At 34.0% G+C, this 18,522-nt stretch overlaps 4 protein-coding genes across 5 annotated transcripts; 2 read left to right on the forward strand and 2 right to left on the reverse strand.

Annotated features, from left to right (window-relative positions):
• Positions 1-1,579: 1,579 nt before the first annotated feature.
• On the reverse strand, positions 1,580-5,520 carry LOC101495670 (uncharacterized). The gene is made up of 7 exons (XM_004500587.4): positions 5,180-5,520; positions 4,893-5,082; positions 4,253-4,503; positions 3,851-3,965; positions 2,838-2,930; positions 2,489-2,632; positions 1,580-2,056 (listed from the first exon to the last, which is right to left on the reverse strand). The coding sequence occupies exons 1-7, from the start codon at positions 5,518-5,520 to the stop codon at positions 1,940-1,942; spliced, it is 1,251 nt and encodes a 416-aa protein (XP_004500644.1). The 3' UTR covers positions 1,580-1,939.
• LOC101495135 (uncharacterized) lies at positions 5,500-8,138 on the forward strand. 2 transcript variants are annotated; one of them, XM_004500586.4, is made up of 7 exons: positions 5,500-5,641; positions 5,843-6,051; positions 6,445-6,615; positions 6,702-6,791; positions 7,006-7,125; positions 7,227-7,297; positions 7,846-8,138. In XM_004500586.4, the coding sequence occupies exons 2-6, from the start codon at positions 5,878-5,880 to the stop codon at positions 7,248-7,250; spliced, it is 579 nt and encodes a 192-aa protein (XP_004500643.1). In that variant the 5' UTR covers positions 5,500-5,641; positions 5,843-5,877; the 3' UTR covers positions 7,251-7,297; positions 7,846-8,138. The 2 variants fall into 2 exon arrangements, with proteins under 2 accessions (XP_004500643.1, XP_004500642.1); XM_004500585.4 differs by lacking the exon at positions 5,500-5,641 and adding an exon at positions 5,644-5,774.
• An 896-nt stretch (positions 8,139-9,034) lies between these two features.
• On the reverse strand, positions 9,035-11,958 carry LOC101495994 (SWI/SNF complex component SNF12 homolog). The gene is made up of 3 exons (XM_004500588.4): positions 11,858-11,958; positions 10,004-11,541; positions 9,035-9,353 (listed from the first exon to the last, which is right to left on the reverse strand). The coding sequence occupies exons 2-3, from the start codon at positions 11,518-11,520 to the stop codon at positions 9,284-9,286; spliced, it is 1,587 nt and encodes a 528-aa protein (XP_004500645.1). The 5' UTR covers positions 11,521-11,541; positions 11,858-11,958; the 3' UTR covers positions 9,035-9,283.
• Positions 11,959-14,294: 2,336 nt separating this feature from the next.
• LOC105852176 (uncharacterized) lies at positions 14,295-15,885 on the forward strand. Its single transcript, XM_027334723.2, has 2 exons — positions 14,295-14,958; positions 15,056-15,885. Exons 1-2 carry the CDS (start codon positions 14,295-14,297, stop codon positions 15,883-15,885), a joined length of 1,494 nt encoding a protein of 497 aa, XP_027190524.1.
• The last annotated feature ends 2,637 nt before the right edge of the window (positions 15,886-18,522 follow it).

The following is an 18,522-nucleotide window of genomic DNA, read 5'->3' on the forward strand; positions in this document are numbered from 1 at the left end:
GAGAAAATCTTCATAGTTTGCCGGGGAGCCTTGTGGAGATGGTGTAGTCTGAATAGTGGCAGAAGGATCAAGTTGAGTTGCATTTATCGAAGGTGAAGGCTTGCCATGCAACTTCCAACAGCGATCAATAGTGTGTCCAAGCCGATGACAATGCTCACATTTTGGACGAGGCTTAGAGCTGGATGGTCCTCCACGAGAACGTTGCTGATTATGTCTCTGAGATGCAAGAGCAGCAGTGTCACCCGGAACTGAAGTAATAGACTGCTCAACTGGATGTTTTGCTGGTACGCGAAGGAGGATCGCTGAAGTAGTAGACATATCCGGAACAGTAACAGACCCCAAAATTTGATCACGAGTTGCAGAGTACTCCTGGGGTAGGCCATAGAGTGCAAGAAGCATGAAGGTGTTGCGTTGATCCAACTCCTTCTTCTGTTCAGCTGGATTACTTGCAGCAGGAGGGAGAAGCTCATTAAAGTCATGAAGTGAACTATGAACGGTGCCAAGATATGCAGAAATAGAGCCATCGAGTGACTTCAGAGTAATGATATTCAACAAGCGGTGACAAACTCCATAGAGACGTTGTGTGTCGTTAGTATAGAGTGCCTTTGCTTGACTCCAAACCGATTCACACGTGAGATGCGGAACGAAAATCGGTTTAACATCTGGATGAAGTGTAGACTTAGTAACACTACACAACTGAGCATCAATCTGACTCCATTTGGATGTTTCAGTCACACTCACCTTATCAGGGTTTTGGGTGAGATGATCCTCGTAACCTTGACCACGTAGCCATAGTTTGATGTCGGCAGCCCAACTATCATAATTTGATCCATTCAATTTTTCAACAGAGAGAGGAGAAGTGATGTAGTTGGTGAAGATGCTCTTTGTTTCAGACTGGGACGCCATGGTCAGCACAGATTGTCAGAAAACGCGTCGGAACCGGGAAAACAGGGGCTGTTTGAACTGGAACTCGTATATCCGTAACTCGAAACTGAAAATTGAGGGCAGATATGGAAGCAGAGGGCCGAGGCGAGCGCAGTGGAAGAAGTGGCACCGTGAACAGCCGCCGCCGGACACGCTGTCACGCGCGATGGCAGTTGTGGCGCGTGGATCTCACGCGCGGGGTGTGCAGGCGGCGCGTGAGAAGGTTTCTGAAGGTGCGGCAGAAGGGTTTGGCCGATCTGGGGTGTACGGCGCTGATGAAGTGGTCGTTCGTCGAGAAAACTCGTCAGAAACAGTGACGGTAGCGACAGTAGAGCGTGAACGGCTGAACAAAAATTGAGGAATCAGCGTATCAACGGCAGAGGGAGGGCAAACCGGAGTTGAGAACATGGTTTTGCCGAAAAAATATTCACCGGAGACAGTGGGTCGACCGGGTAGTTGACGATTAGGGTTATCTCTCAGTTGGCTCTAGATACCATGTTGAATATAAAGAGTATTGAGAGACATATTGTGAATAACCCGTGTGTTTCAACTACACAGCGGAATTTCTTTATATAGACAAAAGGTATTAAACAACCCTAATTTACAGATACTAACAGGCCAGAATAGTTACAAGCCAGAATAGTTACAGCCCATCTACTATAATATAATATTTACATTATAATATTTAACAGAATTTATAATTTATAATACTGTACAATACACTAAATTGCTTGCAATTGTAAAAATAAATCAGATACACTATATCATGCTATTAGCATCATGCGATACTCGACTCAAGATAGATAATGTGCATGTGTGCACCTGCTCTCATATGAGTTAAAGAAATTCCAGAGGCAAACCACAACTTGAATTGAGTATGACAGTTACAACTCTATCTCAGATGTATGGTAACTGGTAGCTAGCAATTTTGTGGATCATCAAAATTAAAGGTGAAAACTTCAAACATCGCATTCAGGATAAAGACTGATATTTGCAATCCGTAAGGCATATCCTATCAACCATCCATCTCAATGTCGTCTGCTTTACTTTCTTGATCTACTGGTAAACTGACAGATCCCAGCAGATCATCAATTCTGAGGGGGGAATGTCGAACACTATATTGGAACATAACCTGTAAGTACAAAATTGCAACATGATTATAACCAAAACCACCAACAACGATTAATGATAAGAACAGTGCGAGTCCATGATGGCTCTCGGAAGTTTTCTTCAGACAGAAAGTAAATTAGACAAAAACAGAACAAATATTAGTATGCACAATAAGCACACCAATGTAAAGCATTTCATATAACTCCTACTATCTCCAGAACTTTAACCAATCTCCTGAGCATTTGGATGTATTAGTAAAATGAACAAGGAAGATGAATTCTATTTATCATTATCAGGATTCGGGAAACTCTCATTTTCTTTTGCAGAGAAATGAGGAATTAGAACAAGGTTTCCGGCAAAATTTTAGCATGCAGTAGCGAAAAGGAATCAGGGTAAACTCATGCCAACAGGTTGCAAATAATTGTAGGAGTTTACTTTAATATTCCCTTACAACCTTAGAGAAACTATCAGCAGAGGCACGAGCTCGATTGGCCTTCCCAAGATACTTTAGATCAGCTTTCTCAAGTTTCCCATCCACTAAAACCAATCCTCCATCTCCAATTGCAAACCGTAGAAGATACCCTGAATGCAAATCTGACTGCAAATTGAGAAAGTTGCATTAGATTACTTGGTAAAAGATAAAATAAAAAATGAGTTGGATGCCTAAGATGCAAACTTGTTGTGATTATATTTCAAAACTGAAAGTCTATCCCAACAAGAATTATTATCTATCAGTAAAATACATCAATTTCCCAGAAAACATGTAAGATTCAATGTGGCATAGAAACCTCTTTCAAACAAACCTGCTGGATGAAGCTTCCATCTAAACAGCCAAATACCACAGAAGGATCATCACAGGTAGTCAACTTTCCATCTTCTTGAAGCTCTAAAACCACCTGGTTTGAAAAGCCGGAAAACCGATTAATAAACATCACTATAGCAGTGTATCTTTTGTGCTTGAGTAAATAAATATACAAATATATGGAAGCAATTGAAACATGAATGTATTTATGGATTGGTGGTCTCTTTAGGTTGTAATGAGTAACACAGAGATGGTAGACAAGTACACCCGGCTTTCTCCGCTGAACTGAAGTATGGGTTTGGAGAAGGTCATTTGCATGTTAAATCTAACTTCTAAGGGTCTTTTCAGTTCAAGAAAATATTTTGTTTCCATTTCCCATTTTCAATTTTAATTACAAAATTACCATGTTGTTTTTATTTGGTTTTCTATACAAAAACAAGAAATCAAACAAAAACAAGGTTATGTTTTCTTGTTTTTGTCATAAATAAATAATGAAAATGGAAAATGAAAACAGTAAACAAATTTCCCAAAGTATACAAGCCTTTACATGGTTACTGTTGAGCCAAAGCTAAGCCTCTAGATTTACAGCCAGTTTCTAAATAATTACTCTCCACAAATAGTTTCCAAAAAAATATGGTGTTTCAACTAATATTTCTAAATTCTGACCTTCATCCTAAGTTCAAGACTATGCCTTGCTAGAATCACAAGAGATGCAGATCAAGAAAATGCTTGCATGTATGGTATTGCCTTAGAAGCTGTGCAACCTTAAAATCCTAATTGCTTGGTTTTCTTAGAGAAAGAAATAGTTCAATAAATATACAGTGAGTAAAATTGGTGCATAAAGTGTCTGACAGTCTGACACAGGGTCTTATTCCCAGATGATTCATAGATGCAGTGTTCGATCGCTAAGGTTTAGAAATCTACAAAATCATATGATTGAAATACGCACACAATAATAGAACGGCATGAAAAAACAAAGCAATAATAAAATGAAAACGAAGCAAGGGAAACCACCTGTTGTTGATCTGGAACTTGTCCTTTACTGTCTGTGTCCATAACATATTGACTGCAATTCTCATCCTTCCAAACTAATGCTAATGGCGTAATCCCAGCCTGGTAATGTGCATGCCTAAGAAAAAACAAATAATAACAATCAAATGAAATTACCCAAAATAGAAGCCTATCAAAGTAAAAAGGGACAAAATGAATAAGAATTGGCATTATTAGTTTATCACATAAAATTTTGTGAAAGATTAAAAAAGCTAGGTAACAAGATTTTAATTCTTACATTCCAAAAATAATCTGAAAACAGTAATTGCAAAACTATCCAAGAACAGATAGGCGTGATTATAATTTCAAGCAGGTTGGCATGGCATTCACAGATTGGTTTGCAATGAAAGAGAAAAGAGTTAATACTTGCTATAGAATAGAACACCGTCTTTGACATAAGGCACGGGCGCCGAATAAGCGGCACACAAACCACTCTGGTCACAACTGTATACCGGAACTAAACTGAATCTATACTTGTGATAAAAGGAAGGAGGGTCACAAGCACCAGTCTCAGCAAGCTTAGAGTTCAACCAAAAGAACCTGAACTCAGAAGTACAATCATAGAGAGAGTAGCCACGCCAACAAATCATATCGATAACGTAGTAAGTTTGATCCTGCTGTTACTCCAAAAATCACAAACCAGTCAACAAACAAATCAGCAACATTATTAACTAACAAAAAATCAAGTGAATGGACAAATTAGTCCTTGAAATTGTCGGCGTTATTCAAAATTGTCCCTCATTTTTTGTGAATAAGCAATTACATCTATCTCTAAAATGGTAAAGTGATATTAACCCTAAATTAACTTTCATCGTTAGAGAATATAACTTAGAATAGCTAATTGAATACACAGCTTTTCCAGGTTGATGCCACGATTTCGGAGATGTATTTATCAATTCGAAAAAATGATACACAATTTTGACTAATGCTTACTTACTGTTTCGAAAACTAGTTTGTCTATTCACTCGTAAAGAAACACAACATTAAGGAAAGAAAAGTAACCAACCTCGTGGAAAATGCAGTCAAGTATAGAGTAAGAGTTAGAAGAACCAGAGGAAACTTCCTTTGTCCTTGCACCGTTTGGCAATTTAGAAGGAAAACGGTGAAGTATTGAACCATTTTTCAAACGGCTTATCGTTGTTCCGTTACTAGAAACCACAAAACACCGTTTACCTGAAGGCCTAGCAAAAACGAACCTGAAAATAAAATCAAAATATTATGATAAATTAAATAAAATTTGGATTTAATTGAAGTGAAGTGAAGTTCAAATGTGAAGAAGATTGAGAAAAGGACCAGTCATTGGTGAGGGTTTCGGGAATATCGATCATCCATTCGGGAAGCATGAGTTGTTTCGCGAACCATTTCCGAGCTTCTGCACCTTTCAGCTTCGACGCTTCCAATACGTCGAGTTCCTTCTCATATGATTCCCGTTCGTGATTAGGTTCGGATTCAGGTTCAGGTTCAGGTTCGGGGGTTTGGGAGGGGAGAGAGAGTGCGGTGGATGCTAAAAAGCGAGCGTGGCGTTGAGCGTCGAGGCGATTCTGTGCCTGTCGGAGTAGAGATTGTTGTCTGCGCCTCTCTTGATCGGAGATTAACGGTCGTTTGAATGGACGGCGGAGATCATGCGGAGCCATGGGTTTCACAATTCAATTTCTCAGAGAGAGAATCGTAAGAGAGTAAAAGAGTTGAGTTGAGTTCACCGCGCGTCGTTTTGAAGGATCAAATCGTAAATATTTTGAATTTCCACCTTTTAAGGTAAAAAGAAAAAAATAATAATTTAATTTTAATTTAATTTTAGTTTTCTTGCTCTTATTTTCTGTCTGCTCAACGCGAGGGTTCAGTTGCAAACGTGCTTTTTCCGCTCCGAGCAATTATCGGTCGAACTTAGGTATGCTTAAATGTTCACTTAGTTCTTCATGTTTAGTAATTAATGTGCTGGAATTTTATATTTTGTAGATAGATGATCGAATATCCCTAATTCTTTTGGAAGTATGGAGCAAACGGTGTGGGGTCATTTGCCGGTGTTGCTAAGGGTAAATTCCAAAGAATCAATTGAATTCATTCTTGAAGCTCTTTGGAGAACCAGAAAGAGTGGTCTTAACTCTGCTGATCGATGCATCATCCAAGACATGCTACAACTCCAAAATGACTCTGACCTTGACCCGGTACTCTCACATTCATACTCTTTTATTTTGACTTAATTGTCTGCAAAATGTTCATAGACTTGCAGTGTCTTCAAATAGCATTTATAGCAACACTACAAAGTAGTAGAATTTGAACTCATTGTTATTAAGTCTTCATTTCATGTTATTATTTAAACAATCGCTGTATAATATGATTTTGGGCAGCATGTAATATGTGTAGCACATACTATCATGTTCCTGATAAGTTGGTGGTTGCTGCTATTATATAATAAAATTGAGGATTTGAGAAGGCAGGGACTAAGGGGGTTTGTGATCCTTTAACCACCTACAGCTTTTTAATGTGGTGGTAGTAGTTTTGCTTAGATGATTTCTTGATTCTTCTGGTACAGATTATCATTATAACTCTATCTACAGCTTCTGGTTTGCCTCCGAATGTTAATCAGGAGGTGTGTTTACGAGAATACTTGCAAGGATGATATTTCAAAGTTGTTTCCTGGTGAAGTTCTTCCTGAATTGCAAAAACTATTGACACTTCTGTTGCAGAAGTTTCAGCATGAGTGGCAAAAAGAAGTGATGAAAGATCAGGTATGGTCGGCTATTTTATTGCATATTTTGTTTGTGAGCTCAATTGGATACTTTGATCTGACATTATTTAGTGCATAACTTTTCAGAATGTCGTGCCTCGATTAAAGGCAATGACGTGGAATATGGCAAATCAGGATAAAGATTCATCAGACCCTGCAGCTGTTATTAATTTGAAGGTAAATACTGACTCTTGAACTTCAGTAAAGGCAGTACTTTCCTTGAATGTCCTTTCTATTATGTGCTTTACTTTCTTAAAGCAAATGAGAAGTAACAGCTGTGTACATCAATAAAGCGGTATGGCCTTATTATTATTATGTATATATGTATTGTGTGTTAAATGATTAAATATGGTTTGATCTGATTGTATAGTTTTAACTGCACACTTTTCAGCTTCAAAATGATGCTCGGTTTCACTCGGGGGAGCTGGACGTGAAGTTTCAGTTGACTACAGATTCTCTAGAGATGATGCTAAAAGCTATGCACAGTATCAGAGACCAGTTTCCAGCCATGGTAAATATTATGCTGTTATTCTTTTCTTGATTGAATTGACTGGAAATTTTATAATTATATTGACTGTATGATTTTCTAATTTGCTTGTCATATGTGGTCAGGATGAGGCACCAAAAGGGAATTAGTATCGGGAAACCAATAGAGTTCTATAGAAAATGTCTCACGAAGAATGGTATGCTTGACTAAATTATTACCTGTTGCTTTTATCTTCTACACAGTATGCTTTTTAGTGAACAAAATTGGTGAAGTTTAACGGCCAAAAGTAACCTGTTTTTGAAATTATAACCTAGCATGGTATATGACTTAATCACAAACTTAAAGTCCAATTGCAGTTGTTTCATGGGTTTATATAAATGATCTTCCTGCAAGTAATAGAGAACGAGAGGATATTGATTTTGCATGGTGGTTCGTTTGAATTGGACAATTGATCTAATCAGCTAATTATGGTTCAACTAAATGGTCTTATTTCGATAAAGCTTTGTCCTGTTAGATTGAGAAAGCAAGAAATCACAATTTCATAGTTGTTGTTTTCTTTCTATGGGTCATGTGTAGCTTGGTGGTTTGTTATACGTTGCTTTAACCAGAATTTAGAGGTGAGAAAATCATATGTAAATTAACCATAAAGATCATAACTAAAATATTCTTAACAAATTGCCGCACATGATTATAATTTACTTTAGACCATTGTACTGAGTTTAGGAATCTGCATTGTTTTGTCAGGTACAATAGGAGGACACAGATGACAGGCCTGTGGTTGGAGTCTCAGTATCATACCGGTTAAAACTTCAACTGACCGGATCGGCAGATCACCCTTGTTAATTTATTGTTATAGTCACGCTTTTTGGATGGAAAAATTCCAATGCAATTTGCTTAAATGTAAATCCAAAGAGAGAAAATACAACTTGCAAAAAGTAGAAGATACAACCTCTGCTGACTATTGCAAACGATGGGAGAGTCGTGCAGTTATTGATAACCTTACTGCCAAATGAAAATTACTTTTCCTTTCTTTTCAATATTTCTTTTGTTTTTATTGCATTGGCAAATGTTCAAGTCCTAGGTTTAATACCTCATATGAGTTGGGAATGCCATGTTTCCTGATTGATGAAGACTATAGAAGTCTCAACACAGATCATAAGTTATTTAGTAAAATGATACAAAGGATTAAACATATTTCTTTCTTTGTGATGTGTAGTTATTTAAGATCAGACTCCTCTAAAGTGAACAATTCATTTTAAATAATAAAGTGAATAATATTAATTATTGATAAATAAATCTATAGTTAATATTATATACACATACATAACGAATCATAAATAGTTAACATATCAATTATTGATGTGCGTTTGTGTCGTAGACATGTTATCGAGGGATATTTTCTAAATGGTTTGTTATTAGTCGAATTGGGGTTTGAGCTTGGTGCACAATCTCCATGATATTATTTTTGTAGAATTAGACCCTTAGCATCCAAAGGTTATATTTAATTTTGAAGTTTAAATATATTTCTAATCTCTTTTTGTAGGGTATTTGTTAATAATACTTTAAATTTTCTAAATCTAACTATCATCTTAGTTCTATCATTCCACATTTCTTACCAGGTCTTTCCTCCACCACCAAAAACATTATAGGCTTGCTTTTTATTCTTATTAAACAAATAAATGTTAATCGAAAAGAAAGTTTTCAATGTTCTAATGGCTGAATTACGGAACCGTGTTTCTTCTCTCCTGATTACTTGGCAGCAGAATATTAGAAAGACTTGTGTCGAATGTGATTCTCATGTGCCGGTGCAGCTAGTGACAAAAGGGTGATTATGGTCCATAATTGGCATGCTTTGTGAGCAAGAGATTCTCATTTCTTCAGAACCCAAAAAAGAGTGTAGTTCTCATTTTTTTTCTTTTTTAAATCAAATCCATCTTAAGAATTTGAATTGTAAATGAGCCAACGGTAACCAAAATTCTGGTATACATTTTGTGAAACTTTGTACAAAATTCAAAAATATAACCAAATTGCTAAACCATCATGGTGAATTGATTCCCACTAAAAATAATTATCTGCTCCTACTGTTGTTTCTTTCTTCTATTCTTCAGGTTGGGTATTCAAATAATCTTCCTACCCAAGATTACAGAAAAAGAAAAAATATATGGAAATCTACAAGTCTCTCTCACTTGCCCTCAGGCGTATCTTTTCCAGCACCTTTGCGATTCAAGTACCGAATGACAGCATCCTCAGCCCTGAAAATATTACAAAAAATAACACGAGCAAAATAAATATAGATAGATAAAATCACTTTAACATTTTTTTGGCCCTGTGATATATCTAATAAGGAGGTGGAAAAAAGATACATCCATACATTTTACATGACATCTCTTTTCTAACTATACAAAGTCACAAGAAATCCTTGTCATTCCTATAGATACTCAAACAACTAGAGCAACCTCATTCAACTTTCCAATCTCCAAATACAACATTAATGTCAAGCTTAAATCTCCTACTGCTTCATGCATATACGTCAGATTTAACACTTTACAGTTTCAGTCATAATATATGCATCATTATCAGAAACAGTACTCAGTAGAAGCCCTGCCATGTTGTATTATAATTTCATAATAGTCACCATTTAAGCATGCATGGACGCGATGACAAAGAAAAATCTAAGAACAAAGTTTTTTTTTATGAAATGTGGTCTTGTGTAGTGCCTACTAGCATAGATACCGTGCTTCTTATTTGATGCATATGATTCATAAAATGATAACATATTCAAGACTTCAACCAACAATTTTAGCAAATGAACAACATTCAGGTCATAACCAAATCATAAGTTTACATGCAAGCATGCCTCGCATCAAAAGGAAAAAAGGTAAAGCATCAACATAAATCATACCATGGTCGATTATAAAATTCAGAACACGGTTCCTTTTCAGAATTGCGACTGGAATCTCCACCAACGAGTTTTAAATCCTTGCTCTGAGAAGCGACCATAGCATTGATAAACTCTGCTGGAGACTGACTAAAGCTAAGAAAGAAAGCGCGTCTTCTACGATGCTCTTGGATCTTTTTTAGGGAATTGCAAATCATCTCATCATAAGATTCAATCTCTTTGTTACTCTCAACACTATTGCTTGCCAAGAATACAGACATTTCTTTCTGCAGAGGAATAGGCACATCAACATGTACATCATAACATGCAGTTCCAGCTGGACAATTTCCAGAAAGCTTGATGTTATGCTCCAAATATATAGGCTTTGGTTGTGACAAATGATCTAACAACTTCTCAGCAGCCATGTTGAATCCCATCTTCTCTTGACCGAAAACCCTTTGGAGGGAAGGATCGCAAATGAAGAATGAAGGCTCATCCGGACATTGAAGCTTCCTTGACTTCACATAATGCCAAAGAGCAGCTATTATTCTTGGGCGAGTCTCAACCTCAACCCCTAAAAGTTTAGACAATGGTGCTGAAACCATGAACTTCTCAGGCGAATAATTCAATTCCATTTTGATCACCGCAGTGAATTCTTTGTCTCCTTTCCTCTTCACCTCGAAACCATCCTGCGGTTTAGGCGAACGCGCACTGTCCCACACAATAACATGGTTTTCAGGATAAAGGTTCTTATCCAAGCATATGATAATTTTCTTGAAGAAATCAGAGAACTTCTTCGAGTTCGAAGCACTTGATCGCTGCGAAATTCCAGACACAGAATCATCACCATCTTCCACTATCCTTCCAATTATCTTCAAAGACCAAGAAGATTCCTCAACAGTTTCATCCTCAGAGCCAGTTTTCAGCCGATCCGAGAATGTATTAAACACGTAAATACGAAGAGTTTTCTGAACATGAGGAGGGCATCTAATAGCCTCTTGCATGTCAACCTTTCTCTTGGCCAAAGCAGCATCCATCTTAGCCTCAAAATCAAGCAAATGAGTATAAAGAGCAGACTCCGGCAAAATCGCAGCCACTTTCTCCATAATTTCCTTCTCCGGTAACTCCCTCTTCCTTCTCCGAGTAGCCGGAGTCAATTCCATGGTCTTAACCGACACATTCTGGTTTGCACCGGACGATCCAGGAGTCCGTGAGGTGGTCCTTTGGATTCCTCGTTTGGAGCTTCCAATCGCCGGAGTGGTCGCAACATTGGCATTAGCATTATGCAATGGAGCAAGAGGGTGAATCTGTGATTGTAATGAAGCATGTGCAGCAGCTTGAGACTGCAATTGTGCATAGTGAGCTTGTGAAAACACATTGGAATGTGATTGGGGTTCTGAAAACTGAAATTGAGTAGGGAAATTGGTTTGTTGAGGGTGTGATCTAGATAGAAGATGAGTCCATTGCTGTTGCTGTGGTGATGTTATAGAACGACCAAACAATGATGTTGCAACAACGTTCTTTGGTTGATTATTATTCATTCTTGTTGCCGCTTCTATAACCTAAACCATAGTCCTAATCACATTAATTTTTAAACACTGAAATTGAAAGTATATATAAAATAAAATGGAGAACAATATTTGTCACATGATGAAAATGAGTGTTTGGGGGGAAAGAGAGTAATTAAAGAATGAAAAACCTAATATAATCGAAAATGGGATGGCATGTTAGAGATGAAACTGAAACGCGCCAAAACTGAATTTGGTTTAATCAAAATGATTACTCAATGGAATTTATTTAATGATTATAATAAGATAATAAGACAAGACATTGGTGAAGAGAGAGAGAGAGAGAGAGAGAGAGGAAGCATATTCTTACAGAAATCGAAAGGAATGGAAGGTGAATGAATCTCCGAGCGTATGTCTCTCGGTCGTGTTCATGTCATGCCCGTTCTTGTTTTACACTTTTTATATACCCCACCTCTCATTCTCTGTTTTTTCTTTATTTTTAAATAATAATCTGCCTCAAATATTCCTTAAAATAATAATATTTTTTTATTTGATCAATAAGATACCAAGAGTCAAAATTAAATAGCAACAAAACAAATATATACCATGTTTCGCGTAGACATGTCATGGAATGTATTATTATTGTACAAAATTTATATTTTTTATTATTTTATTAATTTTAAAATAATTATAGTAAAATTTAAATATAATTTAATTATTTTAATTAGTTAATAATATAAAAAAATTATACTGAAATTTTATATAAATTATATTATATTATTTTATTGTATCTTCATTGTTCGGGTTTTTTATAATAATATCCTGTTTTTTTTTTAATACAGATATGCCCTACTTTGAAATGAATATACCAATCTGCCCTACTTTTTTGCCCCAGAAGCAAGTCGCATCCTGGGGCTGCGACCTCTTGAAAGACTTTTTTTTTAACTGCAACAGATGGTCGCATCCTGGGGATGCGACCTCCCACTTGGGAATTTTTTTTTTTTTGAATTTTTGGTGGATAAAATAATATATTTATCATATTTAATAATAATAATGGGTATATTAATAATTAGTATAATAATAAAAATAATAATAATAATAATTTTAATAATAATAATAAAATAAAAATAATTTTATTATTTAATAAAATAAAAATACTTTTATTTTAATATTATATATTCTTTTATTGTTGAATTTTGTTATTTATTATTAGATATATTATATTTATTATTATTAAATATTTTAAAAATAATTATAACATTAAAAAATACAAATTATTGTTATAAATAATTAAAATAATTAATTTAATATTATTATATAACTTTTAATAATTATTATAATAAAAAAACAATAATAATAATAAAAAGAAAATTCTATTAATATATTCAATCCTACTAACTTCTATAAATAGATAACTAGATCACACAATATCACCACACCTTCTATCTCATCATACCTTCTATTTCATCATAATCATGGCTTCTCAACAAGTCATTTGTATTGTTTATTACAATGGTTCAATTGTCGATGGAGTTGAAGGGAAAACATTTGTAAGTGATTACAAAAAGGCGTTCAAAGTACATTCTAGCAGCAACCTTGCTCGTCTAAAGAATGTCATTAAGAAAAAGTTGCAGTTCGACGACAACGTGACGATAACTGATATAGTTTATCGACACCTTGTCTTCTTTGGTGAAAATACAACCAGATTTGAATTGATGAAGGTTTGTGATGACGACGATGTTGAACTCATGTTTGATGTTTATGCACAATGGTCACAACTTGGCACCATTGAGTTATACATTACATTTGAAAGTGGTCCTACTTCACAACACAACACTATCAACCCATCACAACCATCAACCTCAAACATGCCTATCCCATCACAACACTATGAACCATACTCTACCCCTTATCAACCCGACGTACATTCTCCATCACAACACTATCAACCATACCAACCATACTCTAGCCAAAATGAACAAACTCAACATGTCCACAATGTCTCCCAACAACTTAGCCCTTATCAACCCGACGTACATTCTCCATCACAACACTATCAACCATACTCTAGCCAAAATGAACAAACTCAACATGTCCACAATGTCTCCCAACAACTTAGCCCTTATCAACCCGACGTACATTCTCCATCACAACACTATCAACCATACTCTAGCCAAAATGAACAAACTCAACATGTCCACAATGTCTCCCAACAACTTTATCACGAATCTCTCCCAACAAGTCCACAATGTGATCTTCCACTTAGTGTCCATTATAATATCAATGAGGAAGAATTAGGTGATTATAGTGAAGATGATGAAACATACTTCGATGAATCATCTGGTGATTCTGACGATGATGATATTGATGAAGATATGGAAGCAGAAGATCAACTTATCCCACCTGTATTCGATCCACCATTCCACATGAAGAACATCAATCTATCCACCGCAAACCAACCAACTGAATTTGATCACATGTTCATCGACGAAGTCCCAAATTTAGATGGAACTCTTGAAGTTGGAATGAAGTTTCAGAGCAAGGATGAATGTGTACATGCAATCAAGCGTTATCATCTAAAACAATCATTGAACTTTGTGGTGCAAAAATCAGATCTAGAAAGGTACGTTATTATTTGTTCACATTCAAATTGTTTGTTTAGATGTAGAGCTTCAAAACGCAAAAAAAATGAATTGTGGGTGATTGGGAAATTGAATGATCATACATGCACAAATTCTGCACTATCACAAGATCATACAAAGCTTGATTCTAACATGATATGTGCAAGTATAATGCAAGTTATGAGGATGGACCCTTCAATCAAAGTGAAGGTCATTATTGCTCAGATTCAGGCTTTGTATAACTACACAATTAGTTATAGAAAAGCTTGGTTGGGAAAAAATAAGGCAATCGAACAAATTTATGGCAATTGGGAAGAGTCTTACAATCAACTTCCACGATGGTTATTAGTTATGCGAACGTTTGCTCCAGGAACCATTATTAAAATGGAAACAATCCCAGCTTATAATGAACATGGTTTGATAAATGGGATGACAATCTTTCATAGACTATTTTGGGCTTACGTTCCATGCATATCTGCGTTTAAATTTTGCAAACCAATTGTGCAAGTTGATGGAACTTGGTTATACGGAAAATATAAGGGAACTCTATTGGTAGCAGTTGCACAGGATGGGAACGACAATATCATTCCAATTGCTTATGCTCTTGTGGAAGGTGAGACAAAAGAGGCTTGGGGGTTTTTTTTTAGAAATTTGAGATCACACGTCACTCCACAAGCCAACATTTGTTTGATTTCAGATAGACACGAATCTATCAAAAGTGCTTACAATAATCTCAATAATGGGTGGCAACATCCTCCGTCAAAGCATGTGTTTTGCGTCCGACATATTGCACAAAATTTTGCAAGGGAATTTAAGGATAATGCTTTGAAGAACAAGGTTATTTCTATGGGTAATACTTTAATTCTTACTTCTTATCATTAATTAAAAATTAAATTATGAAGTTTTATAATTAGTGTAATAATGCATTGTCTGTTGTTTCAATACAGGTTACTCAATGAATGAGTCTACATATCGATACTACCGCAGAGAAATTGGCATCGTAAACCCAGAAGCTTTGAAATGGTTAGACAATATACCGCGACAAGATTGGATTCAAGCATTTGATGGAGGTAGTCGTTGGGGTCAGATGACCACCAACCTTGTGAAGTCGATGAACGTAGTATTAAAAGAACCACGCAACCTTCCCATCACTGCTTTGGTCCAATCAACATATTATAAAACAGGTACACTATTTCCAACCATGGCAAAACAACACGCATCAATTTTAGCTTCTGGTCAGATATACACAGAAAAATGCATGACTTTTATGAAATCGGAAATACGTAAATCAAATAGTCATAGAGTCGATTGTTTTGATCGAAGCAACCACACTTTCATGGTCCACGAGACAGTAGTTCCAAAAGAAGGGCGACCAATTGGTCATTTCAGTATAAATCTTCCCAACAAGTGGTGCGATTGTGGAAAATATCAAGCTAAACATATGCCTTGTTCACATGTGATAGCAGCATGTTCTAGCATCAAATATGATTATTGGAGCCTTATATCCGAAGTGTACAAGGTGGAAACAGTACTTAAAGTCTACAGTGAAGCGTTTCAACCGATACCAAACGAAGGATATTGGCCACAATATGAAGGTGTTAAGGTGTGTCACAATCCACTAATGCGAAGAGTCAAGAAAGGTCGCCCAAAGACCAAGCGCATTAGAACAGAAATGGACACTACGGATAGAGTCCCAAGAAAGTGCGGATTATGTCGGGTATCTGGTCATACTAAGAAACATTGTCCAAACGCTGCTGGCACATCTACTCAAAATTGATGTATTTTTTTTCTTTTAATTTAATGTAATTTTATTTTATTGTATTAATATAATTTTCTTATTATTAATTATTTTATTTTATTGTATTAATAGAATTTTCTTTTTATTATTATTATTGTTTTTTTATTATAATAATTATTAAAAGTTATATAATAATATTAAATTAATTATTTTAATTATTTATAACAATAATTTGTATTTTTTAATGTTATAATTATTTTTAAAATATTTAATAATAATAAATATAATATATCTAATAATTAATAACAAAATTCAACAATAAAAGAATATATAATATTAAAATAAAATTATTTTTATTTTATTAATAAAATTTTCTTTTTATTATTATTATTATTAAAATTATTATTATTATTATTTTTAGTATTATACTAATTATTAATATACCAATTATTATTATTAAATATAATAAATATATTATTTTATCCACCAAAAATTCAAAAAAAAAAAAATTCCCAAGTGGGAGGTCGCATCCCCAGGATGCGACCATCTGTTGCAGTTAAAAAAAAAGTCTTTCAAGAGGTTGCAGCCCCAGCGACTTGCTTCTGGGGCAAAAAAGTAGGGCAGATTGGTATATTCATTTCAAAGTAGGGCATATCTGTATTAAAAAAAAAAAAACAGGATATTATTATAAAAAACCCTCATTGTTCAATGTTCATACACATGGTGAAGATATATAAAATTTAACTTTCTAGAAAAATTATATGAGAAAAAGGACTATTCACGGAGAGTAAAAAAAAATTTGATTTAATTATGTCACTATATAATTGTAATTTCTATTAATTAATAGTTATATAATTTATAGTTTATGTTAATTGTTTGTGTAAATCTCTTTATATTATTAGTGTATATTTATTAAAATTATATTTATTTTTTAAAAAATTAATTAATATTCATATTTTATAATTTTAAATAATAATTTGTTAGATTATATAAATAAACAAAATTATTCTTGTAATAAAATCATATATATTTTTAAAATTAATTATTAATATTTTATTTTTAAATTTAATATCAAATTATATAGTATTTAAATCATATAGTATTTAATTATTGTTATTATTTTATCTTATTGATTTCTAAATCAATTAATATTAAGATATTAGATTGTTTTATGTTAAAACAACAACTTACCGGTGGATTTCTATTGCAAAGTGTATGTCGCAATTTCGATTCACCCGAAGAAATTAAAATAAAATAAAAAAAAAATTGATCTTAAACGGGTCATAAATAAATAAATCATTTTCCTCATTGTCAGGAAATTAATCTTCAACAGTTTTTTCTCAATTTGTCATCATTCTTGGAACTCATTCTCAGGTTGGTACCTCACTTTGTAGACCATAGTTTTATTTAGCAGATTATTATCAAGAAACAATCGACAAGCTCTCGAATTGGTTTCCCCAATATAAGACAATAATTAAAAATTATTAAATGAATAGAAAATGTTTAGTGTATTAAATTTAATGACTGACACAAACATTTGTTGTTTCACGCCACTTGCTGAAATGCCTAAGACTTCAATAGAATGTTTTGTCCCAAAAAATGAACCTTGTTAAGGTTGATTTATAATTAGCATCAATATCCACATTATATTGTGTCATCATATCACTCTATGGTTGAAATAATACCTCTTTTGGCAAGTTGTGAGGACACATATTTAAGATACAATATATTAGGAAAATGTGAAACACATTTCAATTTAAATGTGAAACAAATATTCAGTTTATACCTCTATTTGAAAGTCAGTATTTTCGAGATTTTATGGTTCATAAATAGTTATGTTCGTTAATAAATGTTTGAGATACAGAGTGATTAATTTTAATGAATGTTTGAGACACATTGATTAATTTTCTGAAAAATAAACATGTGAAGGGATCAAAACTACAAGAATGAACCAACAGTAAAATATGAATAAATAGTTAACTTAAACCAAAAGAAAGAAAAACAATAAACATGCTTAATTTTGAAAATTGTTCAATCAATATAAAAACTCTTCAACAACCGAAGCAACCTTTGATTTTCATAAAAATTCTTTAAAAAAATAATGCATGCAAAATTAAATGTGCCCTCAGTTTTTTTATTTATTGAAAGTTGAAAGTTTACTTGGGGAGTTAAAAAATAAAGCATGCACTGAACTGTAATTGTCATTGTGAAGGTGTTTTAAAAGAAAAAAGTAAAACACAATCACCTCTTTAAATCTATATAATGAAATATTATAGTTTGTTTTTTTTGACAATTTTATCATTTGTCGATTAATGGAATAATTGATTATATTAAACTTCTATTATTGGTAATAATTTATAATTAATTAAATAAATTATTTCAATCTATAAAATTATATATTAAATATATTTATGAATTAACGAAGTATTTGAATTTTTTTAGAAGAGGGAAATTTTTAAGTTATGTGTGTTTTAAAAAATGATTATAATAAGGAATACGTGTTAGGAAAAAGAAAAGGCTTTTATTATTATCCTTTAACAATCATTGTCGCCTAAACATCAATGTAGCCATTCAATTAATTTGCACAATTTGTCACTCGCCTCTTCATTTTTCAATGTGGTTTCATGGTATAACCTCTTCATTTTTTGTTGGATTTTAATTACTTGCACACAATCT

This window comes from Cicer arietinum, chromosome 5 (genome assembly GCF_000331145.2).
Source record: "Cicer arietinum cultivar CDC Frontier isolate Library 1 chromosome 5, Cicar.CDCFrontier_v2.0, whole genome shotgun sequence".
NCBI classification, from domain to species: domain Eukaryota; kingdom Viridiplantae; phylum Streptophyta; class Magnoliopsida; order Fabales; family Fabaceae; genus Cicer; species Cicer arietinum.